The sequence below is a fragment of the Gadus morhua genome, chromosome 1 (assembly GCF_902167405.1).
Source record: "Gadus morhua chromosome 1, gadMor3.0, whole genome shotgun sequence".
In the NCBI taxonomy this organism is placed as follows: domain Eukaryota; kingdom Metazoa; phylum Chordata; class Actinopteri; order Gadiformes; family Gadidae; genus Gadus; species Gadus morhua.
The window spans coordinates 26,206,304-26,230,381 of NC_044048.1; the positions used below are offsets into that span (position 1 = coordinate 26,206,304).

At 48.2% G+C, this 24,078-nt stretch overlaps 3 protein-coding genes across 20 annotated transcripts in view; all 3 read left to right on the forward strand.

Annotated features, from left to right (window-relative positions):
* The window catches only part of ubr4 (ubiquitin protein ligase E3 component n-recognin 4), a 59,094-nt gene extending 47,714 nt beyond the window's left edge, over nt 1-11,380 (forward strand). For all 17 annotated transcript variants that reach the window (XM_030338367.1, XM_030338450.1, XM_030339104.1 and 14 more), the window contains 17 exons: nt 421-501; nt 696-783; nt 1,113-1,240; nt 1,512-1,619; nt 1,839-1,955; nt 2,459-2,649; nt 3,106-3,279; nt 3,645-3,744; nt 4,825-5,043; nt 5,327-5,440; nt 5,809-5,951; nt 6,280-6,405; nt 6,793-6,987; nt 8,593-8,817; nt 8,969-9,059; nt 9,519-9,681; nt 9,842-11,380. In XM_030338367.1, the coding sequence (XP_030194227.1) occupies nt 421-501; nt 696-783; nt 1,113-1,240; nt 1,512-1,619; nt 1,839-1,955; nt 2,459-2,649; nt 3,106-3,279; nt 3,645-3,744; nt 4,825-5,043; nt 5,327-5,440; nt 5,809-5,951; nt 6,280-6,405; nt 6,793-6,987; nt 8,593-8,817; nt 8,969-9,059; nt 9,519-9,681; nt 9,842-9,906 (2,328 nt within the window). In that variant the 3' untranslated portion in view covers nt 9,907-11,380. The remainder of the gene's footprint in view (nt 1-420; nt 502-695; nt 784-1,112; nt 1,241-1,511; nt 1,620-1,838; nt 1,956-2,458; nt 2,650-3,105; nt 3,280-3,644; nt 3,745-4,824; nt 5,044-5,326; nt 5,441-5,808; nt 5,952-6,279; nt 6,406-6,792; nt 6,988-8,592; nt 8,818-8,968; nt 9,060-9,518; nt 9,682-9,841) is intronic.
* Nucleotides 11,381-15,946: 4,566 nt separating this feature from the next.
* LOC115539840 (transcription factor HES-5) lies at nt 15,947-17,454 on the forward strand. Its single transcript, XM_030350708.1, has 2 exons — nt 15,947-16,283; nt 16,425-17,454. Exons 1-2 carry the CDS (start codon nt 16,212-16,214, stop codon nt 16,833-16,835), a joined length of 483 nt encoding a protein of 160 aa, XP_030206568.1. The 5' UTR covers nt 15,947-16,211; the 3' UTR covers nt 16,836-17,454.
* A 4,155-nt stretch (nt 17,455-21,609) lies between these two features.
* On the forward strand, nt 21,610-23,138 carry LOC115553684 (transcription factor HES-2). Of its 2 annotated transcripts, none has more exons than XM_030370154.1 (2): nt 21,610-21,822; nt 22,127-23,138. In XM_030370154.1, exons 1-2 carry the CDS (start codon nt 21,757-21,759, stop codon nt 22,556-22,558), a joined length of 498 nt encoding a protein of 165 aa, XP_030226014.1. In that variant the 5' UTR covers nt 21,610-21,756; the 3' UTR covers nt 22,559-23,138. The 2 variants fall into 2 exon arrangements, with proteins under 2 accessions (XP_030226014.1, XP_030226019.1); XM_030370159.1 differs by having other exon boundaries at nt 21,631-21,822; nt 22,130-23,138.
* Nucleotides 23,139-24,078: the final 940 nt, after the last annotated feature.

Here is a 24,078-nt window from a genome sequence, read left to right on the forward strand (position 1 = left end):
GACCAGGCCCTAGCCGGCAGTCACATGACCAGGCCATAACCAGCAGTCACGTGACCGGACCATTACCCTGCAGTCACATGACTGGACCATTAACCTGCAGTCACATGACCAGGCCATAACCAGCAGTCACGTGACCGGACCATGACCCTGCAGTCACATGACCGGACCATTACCCTGCAGTCACATGACTGGACCATTACCCTGCAGTCACATGACTGGACCATTACCCTGCAGTCACGTGACCGGACCATTGTATAAATACATAGACTAGTATACAATGGTATACAATGTTTAAAGAACGTGGGAGCTGTCAGACCTTTTCCACAGTTTAAATCCCAAAGCACTATAGCAGCATTTAAGAACATTAAAGATATACATTCATAGACTTATAAGAACTTAAAATGTGACTTTCCCCCATAGCTTTTGGTGAACAACAAAATCATTAGCTTGGACCTGTCTGTCGCTGAGGTCTACAAGAAGGTGTGGTGCCCCACCAATGAGGTGAGTCCCATTATGACCATATGGGTCTGGGTTAATTAACCATCTACCAACAGTATTCATAACCTCTGTTTCAGTGAAGCCAGGAGAGTCGGTTACGATGGTTTGACTGTTTGGTTCTGCCGTACCTTCAGATTAAAGCAGTGTAATTATTAATGTCTGGGTTAACAGGCTTGTTTTTTGTTTTTTGTTGCCAGGGTGAACCAATGAGAATCATCTACCGCATGAGAGGCCTTCTGGGTGACGCTACCGAGGAGTTCATTGAGTCGCTGGACTCGACCACAGGTAACCTATAGATCATTTACATTAATGGACTCGACCACAGGTAACCTATAGATCATTTACATTAATGGACTCAACCACAGGTAACCCTATACATCATTTACATTAATGGACTCGACCACAGGTAACCCTATAAACATTTACATTAATGGACTTGACCACAGGTAACCCTATACATCATTTACATTAATGGACTTGACCACAGGTAACCCTATGCATCATGACTACTTCATACATTTTCACGACTACTCTGTGTTGTGAAAGAGGTTCAACATGATGGTAATGCAGGAAAAAAAACTGAATTAAATGCTGAATTTGTTTGCGTATCGTAGACGAAGAGGAGGATGACGAGGAGGTGTACAAGATGGCGGGTGTGATGGCCCAGTGTCGGGGGCTGGAGTGTATGCTGAACCGCCTGTCGGGAATCAAAGACTTCAAACAAGGGAGGCACCTTCTCACCGTAAGTCAGGACGCACACATGTAAAACTCTACAAACTCTAAATGGATCAGTAACTGAATTATTATGAATGACTGTGGATCTTTATTGCACATCAATAATGCTGATGTTCAGGACGAAATCAAATAAAATCACCTGCTTAAGGAATAATATTTCCATTAGTAGCTACTAGCTCTGCAGTAGTACAAACCTGCCACGTTCATTTGTCTACTTCATATTCCCTGACCCAGAATGTAAATAAATCCGTAATGTGTTTGTGTATGCGTTAACCCAGGTGCTGCTGAAGCTGTTCAGCTACTGTGTGAAGGTAAAGGTGAACCGACAGCAGCTGGTCAGACCAGAGATGAACACACTCAACGTCATGCTGGGAACGCTCAACCTGGTGAGAACAGAGACGTCTTAATCACAAACTATCTGCTGATGTTGTTCTATATCATTCAATACAAGTCTGATAATTCATGCAGACATTAGTCATAATAATGACAGTGAAGTTTTCTAATAAAGCCCTATCTTATAATTGATGGCCGTGAATCCTAAAACGGCAGTGGAGGTACTGCTCTCCAGCCCCTGATCCCCAGACTGCTTGTGTCCCCTCCTCCAGGCCCTGGTAGCGGAGCAGGAGAGCAAGGACAGCGGCGGGGCCTCCATAGCGGAGCAGGTCCTGAGCATCATGGAGATCATCCTGGATGAAGCCAACGCTGAGATCTCAGAGGACAAGGTGAGACCTCTCGAGACTAGGGTTGAGGGCCAGGCAGTACACACACACACACACACACACACACACACACACACACACACACACACACACACACACACACACACACCCTGGTTGAGATTGCTGGCTTTCACAAAATTCGGTTGGGGTCAACTGTCCTGAAATGGCAGTTGGGGAATATCATCTGCACTTTGTTTTCGCTTGAATGCGATGGATCTCCTTCATAACCCTCTTCCATTAGAAACATTTATTTTTTTCTGGTATCTAGTAGTAATCTTCGGTCATTAAGGATTGTTATAATTATTTTACTATATATCCCCAGTGAGCCTTCAACAGTCTTGCTAAATCATCCAACAGGGCTCATCCACCAGGATTGCTCAAATAACACAATTTACTAATCCATGAGATGAAAGCGCTACGTGGTTCTAATGGTGATGAATAAACGAACAAAGCTAGTGCCGCTGAGTCCCAATCGTCTTCCCCCCCCCCCCCCCCCCCCCTCCCAGAGTAACCTGCTGCTGACGGGCGATAAGGACCAGCTGGTGATGCTGCTGGACCAGATCAACACCCCCTTTGTGCGCTCCAACCCCAGCGTCCTGCAGGGCCTGCTGCGCATCATCCCCTACCTGTCCTTCGGAGAGCTGGAGAAGATGAGAATCCTGGTGGAGCGATTCAAGCCCTGCTGCAGCTTCGACAAGTAATAACACTGATAATAATACATTTTATTTAGTGATTTTATTGCTTTCACAACTCGCACGGTCGCCTTACAGTTTAGCCAAGCAAATATAATTTAGAAACAGGCAAATATAGTTAAAACAAACAAATTAAAAAATAAATAATAATCTAAACAATGCAATTTATTCATGAAATTGGCTGGTGGGTGGAGTTAAGTGGGTTAGCCCAGAGTTTTGAAGGAGGTTTTAAAGGTTTCAAGAGACTCTATAGTACGAATGGCGAGTAAAGCCCATTGAGCCACCTTGGAGTCACACAGCGTTTGACATGAACGCCTTTCTTTATCTCGTCGTCGCTTCCTCCCAATCCATGTATTTGAAGTCCCTCTGGTAGGTGGTGTTGCGTGATTGCCTCTAATGCGTCGTGGTTTACACTGAGTTGGGTGGAAGCAGCACTCACGCGCGCGTGTCTCTCCCTCCAGGTACGATGAGGAGCACAGTGCGGACGACAAGGTATTCCTCGACTGCTTCTGCAAGATCGCTGCGGGAATCAAGAACAACAGCAACGGCCATCAGCTGAAGGACCTAATTCTCCAGAAGGGGATCAGCCAAAGTGCCCTGGACTACATGAAGAAACACATCCCTAATGCCAAAAAGTACGTCCAGCTCTGTGGCAGCCTTCTGGTTCTTGGTTTGAACGCAAACGGATTGTTGCTTAATGTCGATGCACAGCCTGCGCCAATCACCACTTTTTCATTCTAGATGTGTCCTAATGATTTAACCATAACTTAATACTGCATCAACCTACTTTACTCCATTGACGGATTATGATCTATTTAATTTTTCAACACAATGCCATATTTTTACCTTTTTTTGATAGATAATACTATTTCATGAATGAATCTTATTCAGAATATTTGTGATCCTGTTACTGGACTGTGAAGCCAATATAGGTCATAATTTCTGTACGTTACCTATTTTCTGGTTCCCTCACCGCTGTGTCTGTGTCTTTATCATCCAGTCTGGACGCTGACGTGTGGAAGAAGTTCCTCTCCAGACCAGCGCTGCCTTTCATCTTGAGACTCCTCCGAGGGCTCGCTACCCAGCACCCCCCCACCCAGGTACATAGCACCCCCCCACCCAGGTACATAGCACCCCCCCACCCAGGTACATAGCACCCCCCCACCCAGGTACATAGCACCCCCCCACCCAGGTACATAGCACCCACTAAGACAGCCCCACCCAGGTACATAGCACCCACTAAGACAGCCCCACCCAGGTACATAGCACCCACTAAGACAGCCCCACCCAGGTACATAGCACCCACTAAGACAGCCCCACCCAGGTACATAGCACCCCCCCACCCAGGTACATAGCACCCCCCCACCCAGGTACATAGCACCCCCCCACCCAGGTACATAGCACCCACTAAGACAGCCCCACCCAGGTAGTTAGCACCCCCCCACCCAGGTACATAGCACCCACTAAGACAGCCCCACCCAGGTAGTTAGCACCCCCCCACCCAGGTACATAGCACCCACTAAGACAGCCCCACCCAGGTAGTTAGCACCCCCCCACCCAGGTACATAGCACCCACTAAGACAGCCCCACCCAGGTACATAGCACCCACTTAGACAACCCCACCCAGGGAGATAGCACCCACTTAGACAACCCCACCCAGGTACATAGCACCCACTAAGACAACCCCAACCAGGTAGATAGCACCCACTAAGACAACCCCATCCAGGTACATAGCACCCACTAAGACAGCCCCACCCAGGTAGATAGCACCCACTAAGACAGCCCCACCCAGGTACATAGCACCCACTAAGACAACCCCACCCAGGGAGATACAAACCCACCCCAAATAAAATGTTTTTGAAATGTAGAGTTTGTATCACAATTTTTATTTGGTAAAGGAAGCAATAAATAAATAAATGATTGATTGAAAACTTTATTGAACAAAAGTTTTCAAAAACAACACAATAAAGCCCAAAGGCTTGTTTCTATCATGGTCCTTAAGGTGAAAGGGGAGAAACTACACATGGACATTAAGCATTGAGGACAAAGGGATGCATGAATTAAGACCATATTGAATAAAGCATTATAAATGAAGAGCTCATGTTCGTATGTTACTCTATGGCTCTATGGCGCTAAACACTCTGTAAACCCTCTCCCACGCTCTGGTCTCCCCCCTCCAGGCACTGATCGGTACGGACTCCATCACCAACCTCCACAAGCTGGAGCAGGTGTCGAGTGACGAGGGCATCGGCACGCTGGCAGAGAACCTGCTGGAGGCACTGCGCGAGCACGCCAACGTCAACCTGAAGATCGACGCCGCCCGCCGAGAGACCCGCGCCGAGAAGAAACGCATGGCCATGGCCATGAGGCAGAAGGCCCTGGGCACGCTGGGCATGACCGTACGTAGCCCTCCCCTAGACACAGCCGGGGCTGGTTCTGGCTGGTTCTGGCTGATTGGTGCCGGCTGGTGCTGGCTGGTTGGTGCCGGCTGGTGCTGGCTGGCTGGTTCTGGCTGGTTCTGGCTGCTAGCACTATGTAACTTTTGTTCAGAGAGCTGCTTTACAGATAAACCTTAATTTAATGAAATAATATCACGGTTATTATTGTTCCGTCTGCATTCAGGGAGGACGATGTCGTTGTTGTTGTGCGCAGCCGTCTCCATAGCGATGTGTTGTGTTTCAGACCAACGAGAAGGGTCAGGTGGTGACCAAGACTCCCCTGCTGAAGCAGATGGAGGAGCTGATCGAGGAGCCAGGGCTGACCTGCTGCATCTGTAGAGAGGGCTATAAGTTCCAGGTACACACACACCTCTGAACAGGTTTATAGGTGGATGTGTTGCTTTAACATCCCTAACGTCCTTCCTTCTGCCCCGTCGTTTGTATGGTTGTAAATGTGTTAAGGTCTTCTTTGAGTATCTAGAAACCTTTATGTTGCCTGTTCTGTCAATCATATAGTGGGATCTATTGTTGGTTTATTTTTATGTTCAGTTGTAATCTTTTTAAGTTTAATTTAGTTATTCTAAAATTACATTCAGCCCAATAAAGAAATCGTTTGGACGTCCTTGGCTCTGCTGCTGTGTTGACCCCTCTCTCCCTCTCCCTCTCTCCCTCTCCCCCTCTCTCCCCTTCTCTCTCTCTCTCCCTCTCTCCCTCTCCCCCTCCCAGTCTACCAAGGTGCTGGGTATCTACACCCACACCAAGCGGGTCACCCTGGAGGAGTTTGAGAATAAGCCCAGGAAACAGCAGGGCTACAGCACCGTGTCGCACTTTAACATAGTCCACTACGACTGTCACCTGGCTGCGGTCAGGTAGGAGCCCACTACAACAATGCAAGATGCCTCATTAACCTGGGGCCAAATTCACTGCAAGTCACTTTGCCAAGAAAAGGGTTTGGCGAATCGCTAAATTTGGAATGAATGAATCACGATACCCTGGAGTAGTTTGTTCAGCTGACACCACAGTTACCAAGAATGATTAGATACTACTTACTTTCATCTATAAAGTTATTGTTATTTTGTGATTTTTATCAGCTGCAACCAAAATGTTCTTCCTTGGTGAGCATGTGGTTTTTGCCTTCTGTTTGTCGGTGGTTGTTAGCGTTGGATTAACCCCCCCCCCCCCCCCCCGCTCTGGCAGGCTGGCCCGTGGGAGAGAGGAGTGGGAGAGCGCTGCGCTCCAGAACGCCAACACCCGGTGTAACGGGCTGCTCCCGGTGTGGGGGCCACAGGTACCAGAGTCGGCCTTCGCTACCTGCTTAGCAAGGTGAGAACTCTCCCCATCACACACACACGCACACACGCGCACGCGCACGCACGTTTTGTAATTGATCCAGCTCATTGGCATGTACTGCCTTGTGTTGTGGATGTTCAATTTCGTTAGCTTTGTGGTAATATGATTATTATCCATGGCGGATTATGCTCATGTTTCCTTCTTGATTAATGAACTTGCTCTTTTTTAATAGTCAGATATACCCTATAATGTCCCCATAAACTTAGGCAATAATAATAAAAAAGGTGTAAACTTTTGACGGAAAATAGTGTCCCCATAAAACAATTATTCAAATGTTGCTGGTAGGTGACGCTGTTTAGGGCTTCTCCCACCGCCCCCGTACAGCGGGCTCATGTAAACCTGTTCTCCCCCGCGGCGCAGGCACAACACGTACCTACAGGAGTGCACGGGCCAGCGGGAGCCCACCTACCAGCTCAACATCCACGACACCAAGCTGCTGTTCCTGCGCTTCGCCACGGAGCAGTCCTTCAGCGTGGACTCGGGCGGAGGCGGGCGCGAGAGCAACATCCACCTCATCCCCTACATCCTCCACACGGTGCTCTACGTCCTCAACACGTACGTACCGAGTGGCCCCCCACCTTACCACAGGGCTGATCGGTCCATGGGATAAAAACCGACATCTTAATGTTGCGGGGGATTAGTCAATGTTACTCACTGGAGATAAGGAAGATTTGTATTTATTTATTTTCATCTATTTTTCATCATAACACATAGACCTGGCCTTAAGGAAAGAGCTGTTTATATGTTGACTGCTTCTAACCACCTTCTAAACAGTCAGCCCCCCACCCAACAACACCACGAGACCCGTCTAAACAGTCACCCACCCCAACAACAACACGAGACGCGTCTAAACAGTCACCCACCCCAACAACAACACGAGACGCGTCTAAACAGTCACCCACCCCAACAACACCACGAGACGCGTCCAAACAGTCACACCCCCACCCAACACCTCGAGACATCGTCTAAACAGTCAACCCCCCACCCAACAACACCACGAGACATCGTCTAAACAGTCACCCACCCCAACAACACCTCGAGACACCGTCTAAACAGTCACCCACCCCAACACCACGAGACACGTCTAAACAGTCACCCCCCCACCGCAACAACACCACGAGACACGTCTAAACAGTCACCCACCCCAACAACACCACGAGACACGTCTAAACAGTCACCCACCCCAACAACACCACGAGACACGTCTAAACAGTCACCCACCCCAACAACACCACGAGACACGTCTAAACAGTCACCCACCCCAACAACACCACGATACACGTCTAAACAGTCACACCCCCACCGCAACAACACCACGAGACCCGTCTAAACAGTCACCCACCCCAACACCACGAGACACGTCTAAACAGTCACCCACCCCAACACCACGAGACCCGTCTAAACAGTCACCCACCCCAACACCACGAGACACGTCTAAACAGTCACCCACCCCAACACCACGAGACACGTCTAAACAGTCACCCACCCCAACACCACGAGACACGTCTAAACAGTCACCCACCCCAACACCACGAGACACGTCTAAACAGTCACACCCCCACCGCAACAACACCACGAGACACGTCTAAACAGTCACCCACCCCAACACCACGAGACACGTCTAAACAGTCACCCACCCCAACACCACGAGACACGTCTAAACAGTCACCCACCCCAACAACACCACGAGACACGTCTAAACAGTCACCCACCCCAACAACAACACGAGACGCGTCTAAACAGTCACCCACCCCAACAACACCACGAGACGCGTCTAAACAGTCACCCACCCCAACAACACCACGATACACGTCTAAACAGTCACCCACCCCAACACCACGAGACACGTCTAAACAGTCACCCACCCCAACAACACCTCGAGACACCGTCTAAACAGTCACCCACCCCAACAACACCTCGAGACACCGTCTAAACAGTCACCCACCCCAACAACAACACGAGACGTCTAAACAGTCAGCCCACCCACCCCAACAACACCACGAGACCCGTCTAAACAGTCACCCCCCCACCCCAACAACACCACGAGACACGTCTAAACAGTCACCCACCCCAACAACACCACGAGACATGTCTAAACAGTCAGCCCCCCCACCGCAACAACACCACGCAAGCTGTCTAAACCGTCCCCCCCTCCAACAGCACGAGGGCCACGTCGCGGGAGGAGAAGAACCTGCAGAGCTTCCAGGAGCAGCCGTGTGAGAAGTGGGTGGAGAGCTCCTACGAGGTGGACGGCCCGCACTACTTCTGCATCCTGGCCATGCACGTGCTGCCCCCCGAGCGCTGGAGGTCCTGCCGCCTCCACTTCCTGCGCCGGCTCCTGATCGCCGCGCACGCCCGCAAGCTGTCCCCCGCCCCCACCACCAAGTAGGAGAACCTGAAGGACGAGGAGGCTTATCGATTATAAACGCTCCTTTGTGTTTCTAATGTTTAACACTTCGTCCTGTGACATTAATGATGAGGATGTATTCCACATGCTTTCTGCTGACCTGTGTGCTCCTGACGTCTCCCCTGTCAGACTCTCGGATAAATCACCAAAGGAGTACGCCGTGTACCGCTCTCCTGTCCTCTTCTGGGGTCTGGTGGACCTGGTCTACGACATGTTCAGGGTAGGTCCATATGGAGATTCATGTGTAGCATAGGGGTCTTAGGATGCTATCCTTCATGAACCGATCCAGGATGCATTTTGTTCAGAACGTGGTTCACGTTGAGTTCTAGTGTAGCGACATGGGTGAGGAACTCCCACCCGGAAGGTGCAGCATCCTCGAGTAGGGACGCCTCACTCTGACCGGCTGACCTGCATCTGCATTCACTGCATCTGTATTCGATTAAAGCTAACGCATGGCTGAGGTACGGATGGAGCATGACACTGACCATTGTTCTCCATGTGTTGGCTCCATTCCATTGGCTCCTGCTTTTCCTTTGGCTCCATTCCATTGGCATCTGGTTTTCAATGGGCTCCATTCCCTCGATCCCATCTATTGGTTCCTGGTCCTCCATTGGCTCCTGGCGCTCCCTTGGCTCCGCTCCGTTGGCTCCGTACCCTTGGTTTCCCGGCGGCCGTGCAGAAGGTACCCACCAGCAACACAGAGGGCGGCTGGTCCTTCTCCCTGGCCGAGTACGTGCGCCACAACGACATGCCCATCTACGAGGCCTCCGACCGCGTGCTCCGAACCTTCCAGGACGAACTCATGCCCGCAGAGTCCTTCTCCGAATTCCTGGACGTCGTAGGTCAGTGGTCCCACTAACACACCCCCTCGCTCACTCACACTTGTTGGACTTACCTTGGTTAGCTGTTTAAGACGTCCATGTTAAATTGGGACTGCCCGTATATGGTTGTGATGGTGACGATACGTCCTGCGGTGTTGTGACTCCGCTTTCTCTCTTCCAGGTCTGCTCACGGACATCCCGGAACCGGATCTCTTCCTGCAGGATCTGTTGAACTCTGTGCCCTGAACAGCACCCACCCACCCACCACCCGACTTGTCTAAAAACCAACTTTACTAATGACACCCGAGGACAGCTCTGACTCAGACACACAAACACACACAGACACAGACACAGACACAGACACAAACGCACGCACACACACACACACACGAATACTGTGCTTCTCTCTCACTCTGTTGACCCCTGCTGATTAATTTAAAGCAGAAACTATGTGTAGAACTATGAAATTCATCCATCTATGGCAACCTTGAAGTCTAACGCGATACTAAACCGTAACACAGATCAGGGGCCCGAGCCCCCCCCCCCCCCCCCCCCCCTCCACATGGCCACCATGGCCCGTCAGACTGGATGTTGTGAACATGATGCGGGCAGATTTCCTTTCTTTCTCTGTGAGATAATCCATAAAAACATTATTTAATGTAAGCGAAGAAGAGACTTGAATCGCAGGTCTCTGCATATTCTGGCCTTATTTCTGTTTGCTTCACTACTCGCTGTTCATAAACGGTCACCATATGGTGACTATTACGGCACTTTCCGCAGTTCTGGCCCCGGATGGAAAATGTAAGCACTCATGTTCACAACATTCTCTTGGCATTGGATTACCACGCGTTGTATTTCAGTGCGTTCGTCGTTGTTTTCGGGTGCAATCTTTACGGTAACTTAAAAAAGGAAAAAAAAGACCATTGCTTGGCGATTTGACCACATATTTAGAGAGTGGCATTTGTTTTAACCATTTTTTTGTTTGGTTTGTAGAAGTTTGTTTTTGGTTTTGGTTCTGTTTTGTTTTTTCTTTTTAATGGTGACGCGTCACGCGGCTGTGATCGAAGTTTTCGTTTTATTTTGTTTTGCAGTTGGTCTTTATGTAGGTTCTAACTGGAATGTGAATGATTGGCAGATGAGTAACGTTTTGCTTGAGTGCATGTGAAACGTGTCTTTTATCGATCGCAGAAGCGAATGGAGCGAAAGATGAATAAAAGAGGGGTTTAAATTTTTTTGTTTTCTCTATTTTTTTTGTTGCGAAGAAGCCATCTTTTGGTGACGGAGGAGCTTGTGAACGATTCCATCTCGTGCGATGAAACATCTGACCTGACTAAAATGAAGAATAAATGGACCTGCGTTCTTTTCCTTTTATTGTTTAGTTTGAATATTCCAACGACGGCCCACTGTCTCGATCACTCTGCTAATCGCATTTTATACTAATGGATCTACTACCATGGTGACACTCCTGTCAGCCCCCCACCACACCACCCAGAGCAGGTTCCTCATAAGCAAAGTGCCGCTGAGTTTGCACCGTCAGCGAAAAATAAACGCTTTAGACGCCGGTTACAAAGTGGCGTCCCTGTACATGTCCGAATGCATGGTGTGGAGTTCAGCCAGTTTCTTGTTCATTTGCCTATTTCCCGCTGCTATAATGTCCAACTGTCGCTGAATGTGTGCTTTTTGGATCTAGCCTATGATTAATAAAGTCGTAATAACTATCCGCTGTCCTGACGCTGTAACCTCTTCTTCCTGCCGGGCAAAGTGACCTTTTGCGTGTTTACGGTGTAATGGGTGGCGAGTGTATTAGGCTTGCGATAGTTGCATCACCGATCTGCAAGCTCATGTTTTATTTACTCTGGCCTATGCGTCAGGTCTCCTGTTCAGACAGATTTCGAGCAGACCTGGCACGGGTCCGTCTAAAATGGGACTGGTTGGCATTGTTGTGTCTCACGTTTTGTTGCCCAGATTGGTTGTAGGTCTATTCATTGGGTCCAGAGGCTTTGGTCCGTTGATAATGGCCCTCGGCCATCCAAAATTAACTGAGGTTCTATACTAATTTGCAATGGTGAATGGGAATATATGATTTTGTTTGCACCATTTACGTTATACCCCTAGAGGGCAGTATTACTCAGACTATAGTGGCAACTCCGTTTCCGAAGGATATAAAGTTTTCAGAACATTGTTGACGTATTAACACGAACTAAATGTACAATTTATTTTTTAAACAATTACAACACCTGAATAACTTCATGACAGCTCGCCAACCAGGCACAGAAACGTTGAACCAGCACAAAGCTGTCAAACAGTGAATGCCACATTTTTTTTAAATGGAAAGAAAATCATAATGACAAAACACAATAAATCTAGTTTTACGAATTTAACAATCAATATATATTTTTTTCAATTTTCCAACTCGTGTGGTACAACATTTTGAAAATATGAAAAACGTAACGCCTACTCCAAAAAAGAAAAACACTTTCTTTCACGCAAACGTAAAATTACACAGGATTCCTGACATTCATACAACGATGAATGCATATACAGAAGGAAGTACACTTCCTCAATAAGGCAATATGGCTTATTTTCCACACAAACTCAGAGGAATCCATGGGGACCCTTATGCTTACTTCACACAAATATTCCCCCCAAAAACCCTAAGCAGTCTTCACCATCACTCGCACCTCTCGATCCTATTGAACAACCGGCTCGCTTTTATTTTCTGCCGTTTTGTTTCATCCTATGAGGCGTGAATATATGATAAAGTATCCTAACTTATGTGTAGTGGACTGATATTCGATTAAGGCACGATGTGCATGGTCTATTTATGGACCAAATCACAGTGTTAATGGTCCATTGAATATATAATAAAAAAAATCTACCCATTTAACAAAGACCTATTTATAAACCCATCAAAAATCATTTAAAAAAAAACATACAGATAATTCTAAACATTAGACATAAATAATAATTTGCTTAAAAAAACCATTTCTTTCAATGTGAAAGACAATCTTTAAAACAAAAACAAAAATGGTGCTGGGTATTCCCTGCTTCATCAGCTCGTTCCCCCTCGACCCTCTGTCCACTCCGTCACTACTGGCAGCAGAGCGGGGCCACGTCCTCCGCGGCTTTCGGGAAGAAGCGGATGGCGTCTCTGGACGATCTGCTGTAGCCGCCGGGGGAGAGCAGCAGGGCTTTCTTCACGGCGAAGAACGACACCGTCTTGTCCCACACGTCGGCGCCAGAGAGGTCGCTATGGAGGAGCTGAGTCTCCAGGGCCGCGCGGAGCTTTCCGGCGCCATCGCTGCACTTCCTCTCCAAACTCATCATCTTGCACATGCTGAAGAGACATCACAATGACCGATTAACATTCAGAATCGTCCTAGTGCAGCGTTAAAGCTACATTGGGAAGTACTTAATGAGGCCTATTCCTAATACAATCCTACTTTATTGCGTAAAATGTATTTCAGAACTACATTACATTCAAACTTACTATTTGAGGAAATAAAAATGATGTAAGACATGACTGGGAAAGTACAATTTGACAGTTCAACACTAGAGTTGGAACACAAACACTAAACAATTACAAAAAAAAATCGGATCGTCTTAAAGGTTATTGCTGATGAATCACATAGTTGACCTGGTTTGAAGTTACCTTGTTTGTTGATCCCTCATGATGACTCTGTTGCAGTCCAGTTATCCGACGTCTATGTGTGCGTGTGTGTGGTAAACACAAAGTGTGGAGTGTTGTGATTACACTGGGTGTCAGTTTCCCCTGTCTACTTATAACAGCTTTAATGTGATTCTGGTTCTCACCATATTAGCCAACCACGGGCCAGAGCTGTGACAATAGGATGTGCGTGAATAGAATTAATGGAACGCATGGGCACACACCAGTGCAAACAAACGGATGGGAAGGGAGTAAGGACCCCCCCCCCCCACACACACACAAACACACACACACACACACACACACCGGGCTGTCACTCAGCCTACGTGGGATGACTGGGTGAAATATGTCTGTAGGACTTTCTGAAGGGAGTGATATGCAGTGGGAACGCAGAGTAGAAGCATCTGCCTGCAAGGAGCTCCACATGTCTTCACACGCTCAGACGTAGGGATCTGCATGCATTAGAGATGTGATCCAGACTGCACCTTTTTAAGTTAACCATGCAGATCTTGACCAGCTCTATAGAGCTGGTGCTGTCTTGCTTAAGGCTTTTGAACCGAGCATGGGCAGACCTCTGAAATAAATGATACATTTATTAAATGCGACGTTCAGTGGCTACTAGAGGGTGTATGACTAGCCCGGCCTAGAGGTTCCGGGTTCGAACCCCGGAGACAGCGTGTAGGTGTCCTGTTGCAATGCCTTCAGACCCCCTACCTGCTATGGAATGGCATGATGTCGGCCCACCTCAGTGAATCACTTGAGTCACTTTCAATCAGCGTCTGCTGAAGGCCTAATCAACGTTGTGTGTGTCAACAAACTTCTTGTGTGTGTGTGTGTGTGTGTGTGTGTGTGTGTGTCATTCTCTTGACTTCTTTTCTCTCCCCGGATTTGCTCGGGTGTCTGTTCCCGGCGCAGCCCTGGTTCTCACGGGGGGGGCGTCTCCATGGCGAGGACCACAATAGCACGCGGCCGCTCCAGATGGTGCACCCTGGAGCTGGGCTGGCTCCTCTGCACCCCCCCCCCCCCCCACCACCACCACCACCACCACTACCACCGCCGCCTCCACCACCACCAGCACCATGGCTGGGAAACGGGGGAGAGAGGTGGGTGTGTGTGGGAGAAAGAGAGGGTGAGAGAGAGTGTGTAAAGGAGACGGTAGGGTGGGGGTGAGGCTGGGCAGCAAGTCGGTCACTTGGTCTTTGTTGGCCAGGGCACACTTCCTTTGTGTTTGTGTGTGTGTGAGCGTCAGTTTTCCTGTGTGTGTGTGTGTGTGTGTGTGTGTGTGAGTGTCAATAATGCTGGAGTGTGGGAAGCCCGGGACCGTCAGCGCTCTCACGTTCCAGAGAGGCAGGAGGGGCGTGCGACCAGAGGCACGCAGCTGGGGTGTGTGTGTGTGTGTGTGTGTGTGTGTGTGTGTGTGTGTGTGTGTGTGTGTGTGTGCGCAGTGTCTGTCTGTCTATGCACATGTACATACACGTTGATAAAGACAAAAAAGTTGTCTTCATATTTATTAGAAATTCAGTTTCAGTGTGACTATGTATCTGTGTGTGTGTATGTGCCCATCTGTGTGGTAACACAATGTGTGTGGGGGGGGGCTGGGGAGTGGTGGGGGTGTGTGTGTGTGTGTGCAGTGGGAGGAAGAGGAGGAAGTGTGTGAGTGTGTAGGAGTGTGTGAGGTGTGTTTTATGGTTTGAGAACGTGCTGAGAGCGTGTGGCGACTTGGGGTCCCACACACACACTTCCAGACACACACACTTCACACACACACACCACATTAAACCCTCTCTGTAATGGAGCCGGGGTCATAAATGCTGTAACTATGTACTGCGGTTGGGACTTTGGTCGATTCAATTCAGACACCACAAAAAAATAAAACAAACTACAACAAACTATGAATTTGACATCTCAAAAAACCCATGCGATACCTTCACCTTTCAACCCCCAAGCTTCAGATCGTTTTATTTTTTTCCAGATATTGTCTTTCATTATGGAACAATGTTCTGGAGGTCTAATTCATGGGTGTTAAATGACAGTGGGACAAATGAACGTAGTTTTCGTATCTTTCCCCTTCTGGGGAATTGGGGATGATTTTACATTTAAATTTTCATTCAGGGCATTTAGCAGACACTTTATCAAAAGCGACTTAAAATCAGTACATTTATCATAAGAAAGTGAAAAAATATATTGTGTCGGTACAGTAAGGAAACGGTATTACTGAGAATCCCACTGAGGGGGGCTCCGGTGCTGGAAGCTGTCCCGAGTGTTTTGAAGTGAACATCCCTTCAGCAGAGCCCAGTCTCGTGGCCCAGCATGGTGGAGCATCCAGCACACCCGCTCTGACCAGCACACCCCTTCACACACGCGGCTGCCACCACCACCACCACCACCACCACTTTGTGCTCCATTACGACGTGCGACAAGAGATGACAAGAGACGGCGGCATGCTTCTCTCCCGGGTCACCCGCTTCCCACATCCCCACAAGCACTGGGGTCAGCCCCCTCCCTCCCTCCCTCCCTCCCTCCCTCCCACCCTCCCTCCCTCCCGGCTCCACACACACTCTCCCACACTCCCTTCTTTCTCCAGCCAGGCTATTCCTCCACCTGCTTCCCCGAGACACACTCTATTGTCCCCGCGGCAATAAACACTTCATTGAGCATGTGGCGGTCATCAAAGCCCTTCCCGGGAGCCCTCTGATTGGCCGATGGACCTATGAGAAAGTGCAACCGGTCCGAGACCCACGCATTCACATGGAGATTGGGGGAGTATAAATAGAGGGTCCAGGGGCAGGGAAGAGACCAGAACAGACCAGCTAGCGCTTGGCTCTCTACAGCTCCTACTCCTACTCCCACTCTCTCACCGAGACTCATCTCTCTTAGGACAGCCATGGCTCCTACTACTGCCACTACCAATGGAAACGTTCACCACTCCAAGGAACACCTCACATCTTCTCACAAGGTAAGCTCTAAGACCACGCACCACTCGGTGTTCCTCTTGTACCAATTCCAGCTTTCAGATTATATGCATGCTCTCGTGAAGGGGTTCAACATCGTTCAGCTCATCTAACGGTTCTTCCCTCTCCGCTCTCTTTCTCTATAGCTGAGGAAACCGATGGTTGAGAAGCTGCGCCGCGACCGCATCAACACCAGCATCGAGCAGCTCAAGTCCCTGCTGGGCCAGGAGTTTGTCCGCCAGCAGCCCGACTCCAAGCAGGAGAAGGCAGACATCCTGGAGATGGCGGTGTCCTACCTGAAGATCTGGCGGCCCGAGCAGAGCGCCCACCAGCAGCCCGAGGGCCGCGGCGAAGGCTACGCCCACTGCGTTCAGGAGGCCGTCACCTTCCTGTCCAAGAGCCGCTCCAGCGGGCCCCTGCTGAACCACTTCCTGGGCCTGCAGGCCTCCGGCAAGGCCCCCGGGGTCGCCTCCGTCTCCCCACCCGGCTCCCCGCTCCACCACACCGGCTCCACCATGAAGGAGGGCGAACAGGCTCCGCTGTGGCGGCCCTGGTAACGGAGCAAGCGATTCCAAGAGACTGAACGCCATCCGAGCCAGACCCACGTCTATGGAGGTCATAGACCACAAGTTTGAAAGAGCGACGCACGCATCTTGCGTTGTTATCTTTTGTAAAAGTAGCGACACGTTTCTACGTCGCTGAGGTACTTCCGTTGAGGGGGAGACATGAGGTTGCGCTGCGAGTGATCCTTCGGAGGGATTGAATCGTTAGTATATGTACACCATGTGTATGTGTCGTACACACCCTCTTTTTGGAGGGTGTTTTACCACGACAGTTTGACTTTCCCAAACGCCGTATTTGATACTGTGTATCATGGAATGTTACTTTAAAACCCTAAATTGATCCAATGGATCTCTCATCGATGTAAATCATGTTATGATTGTGATGAACTGACTTATTGTGTAAACCATTATGTGGTTGGATTCTGTATCAATTGATATTATTAATAGCAATGTTTACTGTTGATAATGTACCTTTTCTTCAAGTGGATACCTTTTGTAAAGGAGACATTTGTGTGCTGCCAACTTAAATCTCTGTGAAGATGAACACTATATTTCTTCTTTGAGAAGACGTGAAAATAAATTGAAAACTTCATGTGAAGTTTGTCAAATGCTACACATGTGTCTGTTGCTCTTCCTCTCTTGAATCTAAATGATGTAAGTAAACAATCCAAAACCACAATAACTTAGTAAACACTAATATGTAGTAGTTTACCACCAATGATGACATACGTAGTTGTGGTGTGACCACATAAACACTATACCAAACCGGTTCAGTTTAGGACAATATGTCAGACTTTCAAACTTACTGAACAGTTAGCCCTTATTTACAACACAGGTGGCCATTAGTCAAAGTAAGATAGGATTGAACTCTAACATTGTCATACAGCGTGAATAAACCATGATGTCCAACAAGTGTCCTATCAGCGGACATGAAAATTATATTTCTAAGTTTATCTAGATAACAATAATGAATGTAGTAACTAATAGGCCTACTCATGTACTCATCTTTTTTTTACCTGTTAACATTCTACAAAAAAGGGTGCTAAGACAGTATTATAGGGGTGGTACGTATAGATGTGCCTTGTACATATTAAATGCATAACACCTTGGCCTGGTGAAATAACAGTTAACATCGGTTATATTCAACATAATTCTGTTAAATATTCTGTTAAATAATACTATGATATTTATTTATGTAAATTGAGATCCAATTGAATGTTCATCCCACCATCACACCCATCATAGTAAATAAAAATATGATTCATAGTATATCATATCTATAGTATATAAAGTATGTCATTCTGAATCTATCAATTAGATTCTTAGTATGAATAGCGTGATGACGTCTACAATTTGAAATCCATGAACTCGATGCAGGTTGTTTGTGTTTAAAATACACACATACAGGACGGTTGGATGTGCGCGTGTGTGTGTGTGTGTGTGTGTGTGTGTGTGGGGGGGGGGGGGGGGGGGGGGGGGAGGGGGCTGCCCACACAGACACACAGTCTTCTGCCCAGTATATTGTACCCCCCCCCCCCCTCATCCTCCCCCAAGTGTTACTGAAGTCTTCCCCCATTGCTTGCAGAAGTTATAGCCCTGAGAGAGAGTTTTTTCTCAGGGTCTGGTCCAGGACAGGACAGATGGTCTAACTAGGGAAACAGACCACTCCCCCCCTCCCCCTCCCCCCCCCCCCCCCCCCCCCCCCCCCCCTCCCACTGCACCCCAACGCACCCCACCCCGTGGCCGACGAGGAGAGATCAAACACCGTCGCTAATGCGGCTGTGTAACAAGACACACTTCCATTGTCTACGGTTTCAGGGGAGGGGAGGGGCTGAATAGACGGCAGAGTGTGGGAAAGCAGAGATGAGACTCTCACAGAGAGGCTGGGAGACTGCCCCCACCGCCACCACCACCACCCCCACTACCACCACTATCCCAACCACCACCACCACCACCAATCCCACTCCCCCAGACCAGCCTGTGGCTGGGGGCCGCTACAGGTTCCCGGGGGCCACTAGTTGAATGACCATGGCAGCGCTTCAAATCCCTTGATGGATGGGTGACTCACTTTCTCTCACACGCACACACACACATACGCACGCACACACACACACACACACACACACACACACACACACAAATACAGAAACATACACAGATACACACACAAACACACACACACACACAAAACACAAACAGACAGACGGACACACGCACATAAACACCCACCACCACATACATATAAACATAAACACACACACACACACACACACACACACACACACACACACACACACACACACACACACACACACACACACACACACACACACACACACACACAAACTCCCACAAACACACAAAATTATGCACACACATTGCTAGATGCCTTCGGGATCTCACACACACAGACACATCCACATCCAAACACACACTCTCACTCACTCAAAAACTCACACACACACGCACACACACGCACGCACACACACGCACACACAGATTGCAAAACAGTGAAGCAGAGTAACTTGATGAAGAGGATACGGTGGCCAAGTTGGAAGCGATGGTGTTTTGACATGCAGATTCACCTGTTGGTTTTTTGTTTTTTTATTTGTTAAAAGACTAAAGTCAATTAAGAAAAGTTGTTCACTTGACAATTAACAACTGCATTAGAACAATCCAAAGTTATCTACAGCAGAAATAAGCTGTCTTTATCCCGGCTGACCCAGAAATGAACGAGAGCAGGGACGTCGGTGCTTGTGCGATTCGCCTCATGTCCATGCTTTAGTCTCTTCGTTAGACGTGATATTATGCTTCCTATCAAGGTATAGCCAATTGAAGATGCATTTCAAGAGTGAGGCCCTATGTATATTATTTATATAGTGTTTTCTTGACACTGAGAGAGCCGGCTGAGAGCCTGGCTCTTCCTTCAGTTTACGCAACCCCCCCAGATGGTCCGACTCTGTTTGTCCCTCGACAATGGATCAATTAACATTCTCCCGGGAGCACGAAGGGAGCGGCTTTCGGTAGCTCCTTTACACACACTGACAGTGAGTGTGTGTGTGTGTGTGTGTGTGTGTGTGTGTGTGTGTGTGTGTGTGTGTGTGTGTGTGTGTGTGTGTGTGTGTGTGTGTGTGTGTGTGTGTGTGTGTGTGTGTGTTTGTGTGTGCGCGTGCGTGCGTGTGTGTCTGGTGGGAAAGTCGGTAGACTGCTGTACTCACACGTCTGGCTTTTCACATCTGGGAGGTTCGCTTTGACGCCGCCAACACTGCATGCCGCACGTGGCTCAAACGGCTTTCAGCCTATTGCCAGTGTGACGCGTTTATTAGAAAGGACCTGACAATACCCTGACGACGCATGCTCAATAGAGGAATATTAATAAAAGGGTTAGGGTAAAAATGATTTACAACCATGGAATATAGGACGGCAACAGATTGATGACAGCACGCTGGTTCTTACTGGTTTATTATTCGTGATTCCCATTGTCCCACAATGTTTATTTAAAGCAGTGGATAACCTCTGCTGCACTGTGTGTGACTACATTCACTATGGTTTTGGTGGCTTTTTAAACGAGCACTGTCTGCGACCCGTCCAGTTTTGAACAGCCAATAAACCACTAGGCTAGCAGGCTACAGCTCATTGGATTAAGAAATGAGAATGACGACAACAGCCAAATGGGCGATAAAAGCGCAGCCAGGTTTCCAACGGACAGAACTTTCCCACAGTCCACGGGCATTTAGCGGAGAGAGCTCCCATTATTGCCGGGGTAATAACACAATGGTACAATGAGCCGCCTGTCGTTTGGCGTGGTTTGGCGTGGACACTCGTCTGCGCAGAGTGTGACCGGAATGTGGACGGAGGGCGCGCGACTTTCTGCACTGCATCACGACCGGACGCGCGCACGCGCTGTACGCCCCAGCTCCCTGCTTGTGCTTTTTGACACACTTCTGCAGACAAACACTTCATGAGGAAGGGGGGGGGGGGGGGGGGGTGGTAAACTAAAAAATGATCTCCCAAAATTAAAAGAATAATTCACATATGCTAATAATGCGTAATTTATACATTGAGGAATGGTCAAACCGATCCCCTAGCCTGGGCTACGAAATAAGATGCTTCTGATAAAATATCCTGAGAGACCGATGCCATACCAGAATAACTGCAACTAATTTTAAGTAATAAAGTCTTTACTTCTTCTCACGCGCATGGGCCACTTTTACGGCTTTCACACCTGCCGTCCTCCGCCGCCTTTGATCCTCCCGACTTCACAAGCGTCTGGTCCACCGGCACGTGGCTTGAACGGCGACTTCGTTTGGTGTATATTGTGGCAGTTTGCTCTGTTGTTTCGGTGTATTTAAAAATGGTGAAACGTGAAGTTTCAGTGATATTCTGTGTTCCCTGGATCTGGCCTTCTTGCCTGGTGACTAAATCACATTTTGGGAATGTTTTTCTTTGAACCAGACATGAAAACCTTCCTTCCCAATAAGATATGGCTTTATTGGGGTAACACATTTGGCCTAAACTTCCCCAGACCACACGTAAACTGCCCTGTTTCCTGTCATCAAAACGTGCCCCTTCTGCTTTTATTCAATCGAAAGATCTAGGTCTGAATTTGACCTACATTTCAATTGATCCAATCCTACCTCACGTGATAAGAATCAATGCTGCCCTGCATATAATGTATCGATTACCTGCTCTCTGGTTTCATGGGAACCAGGGCTCTGCACCGGACTGCCCTGAGTTATTGATGTGTCAGCCATTGTTGCGGGGGGCGTCTCGGAGTGTGGGAACCCCAGCCAAACAACCTCGACGGCCTACCTCGGGGCTATGTTATGCTAATGAGACCCTATAAAGAGAGGAGGCTGGACTCCGCCCTGGGATCAGAGCTCTGCGCTGCCGACAGCAACAACACAACACCACCATGTCTCCGCACTTCAGCTACACCTCTGTACACCACAGCGGCTTCCCTGAGAAAGACAACCTCCGAGTAAGTACTGGCGTTCGGTTGTACCCTTGTTTGACTAATTTCTCCGCGTTAGTAAACAGTGATTAAGAATTAATGCTTACTTTTTTGTGTGCGGCCACCACACAAATCTCGGCGCTTTAAAAAAATAAATAAAAATCTCTTCTGTCGTACCTGTTGCTTTTTCTTAGTCACCCAGTCAAAGATTGTGTCCGGTTTTGAACGAACATTTAATTTCGGAAAAGAGTGGTTGCATAAAAAATATAGACGCTCTTCAGGCTGTTGTTTAAAGAAATCGAAACTGACCTTCATCTCGTCTCCCTCTCAGCAGTTGAGGAAGCCCAGAGTGGAGAAGATGCGACGGGACCGCATCAACACCTGCATCGATCAGCTCAAGCTCCTCCTGGAGACGGAGCTCCACCAACAGGAGCCCAACGCAAAGCTGGAGAAGGCTGACGTCCTGGAGATGACCGTCTGCTTCCTGAGAAGGCAGCTCATGCACACGCCCGGAGGCATGGACCTGCTCTCCTCTGTGGGACCCAGTAGAGAGACCTCCGTCTCTGCCGCTCCTCCTCCTCCTCCTTCTCCTTCCTCGTCTCTCCATGGTCTCCGGCACCAAGAACATCAGGGGGAGCTTCTCCTCCTGGCCCAGAGAGACTTCACCTCCTCCTCCTCCTCCTCCTCCATCATCTCCTCCAGCATCTCCTCCACCCACAGACCCACAGGCAGCAGCAAGTCTCTGGTCTGGAGGCCCTGGTAGTAGAGACGCTCTACAGCAGTAGAACCAGACCCACAACATCAAGAATGGTCTCTCTTCGTGGTGGAGGAGATCTGCGTTTGAAACCCCCCTTGAGATGAATCTTCATCGCGTTATCATCACATTGATGGAACCAAGTAGCAATTATTGTTGTTAAAAGTTTAAGGCTGACTTTTACATTTTCTGGAAGGTGCTCCTGCTTTGAGCCGAAATTGTGATGCTTCTTACTGGCATCGAAGAACTGGTGCTTTTATTGTGAAGTGGAGAGCTTTCTTGCGTATCGTCGGGAGCTTTTAGTGTGAAGCGATTGCTTACTCCAGTGGAGTTCATCTCGTTAGACTCTGTTGTTGTAACAGTGTAATCAGTTTATGATTATGAAATACTGCTAGGTACTTTTGGAGAATATTTCTCGTGTGTGTGTGTGTGTGTGTGTGTGTGTGTGTGTGTGTGTGTGTGTGTGTGTGTGTGTGTGTGTGTGTGTGTGTGTGTGTGTGTGGGAGAGTGTGTGATCACCTTTATGCTCTTAAACCTCAAATGTACTTTTGTATGACAATTACCAATAAAGATACAATCACTGAAAACACCTATGACTTTGCTTTGAGATTGAACATGGTACATTTAGGGAACAGAAATTACCAAATGTGGTATCAGTTATGCCTACATTTTTTATTATGGCACAATACATTCTAGTGACAAGATGTTTTGTTCTTGTACTGTTTGTCCTCAACTTAGATCCAGGTGGCTATCTGATTGGTTGGTCTCAAGTAAGTACAGGCATTACAACCAGTAGAAACTGTTGGAACGTCAGCAGTAGGCAGCCGGAACATGAAAAACGAATACAATCACCAGATAGCCACCTGGATCTAAGTTGAGGACAAACAGTACAAGAACAAAACATCTTGTACATATTAGTCATTGAGGAGACATGTGTGTCCAAAACAACTTTTGAATTTAGTAAGATACATGTCAATAAATGTGACATATTATACCACCAGGTATTAGTTTGATTAGCCGTTACAAGCTGTTTTGAGTGGGCGTGTCCACCTTGATGTTTGACGACAGAAGAGCAACGTTTGCTTCAGTCCACTGGGTAGGCTGGTAGACTGCTCTATCCAGCACACATCTAGTTGGACACGCCCACCTGTGATGTCACTAAAGGCAGATTTTCAAAACGGCTCTTTGCAGCTAATCACACACTCACACCTGGTGGTATAATATGTCACTTTTGATGAGCAGGTAGAGACTATTCTCAAAGGTGCCGCCAGGTAGATTGTAAAGATCGGGGTTTAAACACAGAACCCTTTGGTTCGGTTGTCGAACACCCTTAAAACTGACCAGACCCGGGACGATTCACTCCTAGATGATGGGGACCAAACCTCCAAGATAGGACACTTGGTCTTAGCAAGTCACTGTACGGATTAGCCATGTAAAGGTACATGCACACTGCCCTATTCAACATCAACACCAACACTGATTTGTTGTGTGCGTTGGGAACGTGTGGCTGGGCTTCACATTTGATAATA

Excerpts from the sequence above, each read along its gene's own strand:
- LOC115539840 (XM_030350708.1), top strand. The coding sequence starts at position 16,212 with ATGGCTCCTACTACTGCCACTACCAATGGAAACGTTCACCACTCCAAG. Across the intron at positions 16,284-16,424 it reads ACCTCACATCTTCTCACAAG|CTGAGGAAACCGATGGTTGA; the intron begins GTAAGCTCTAAG and ends CTTTCTCTATAG.
- LOC115553684 (XM_030370154.1), top strand. The coding sequence starts at position 21,757 with ATGTCTCCGCACTTCAGCTACACCTCTGTACACCACAGCGGCTTCCCT. Across the intron at positions 21,823-22,126 it reads CTGAGAAAGACAACCTCCGA|CAGTTGAGGAAGCCCAGAGT; the intron begins GTAAGTACTGGC and ends TCTCCCTCTCAG.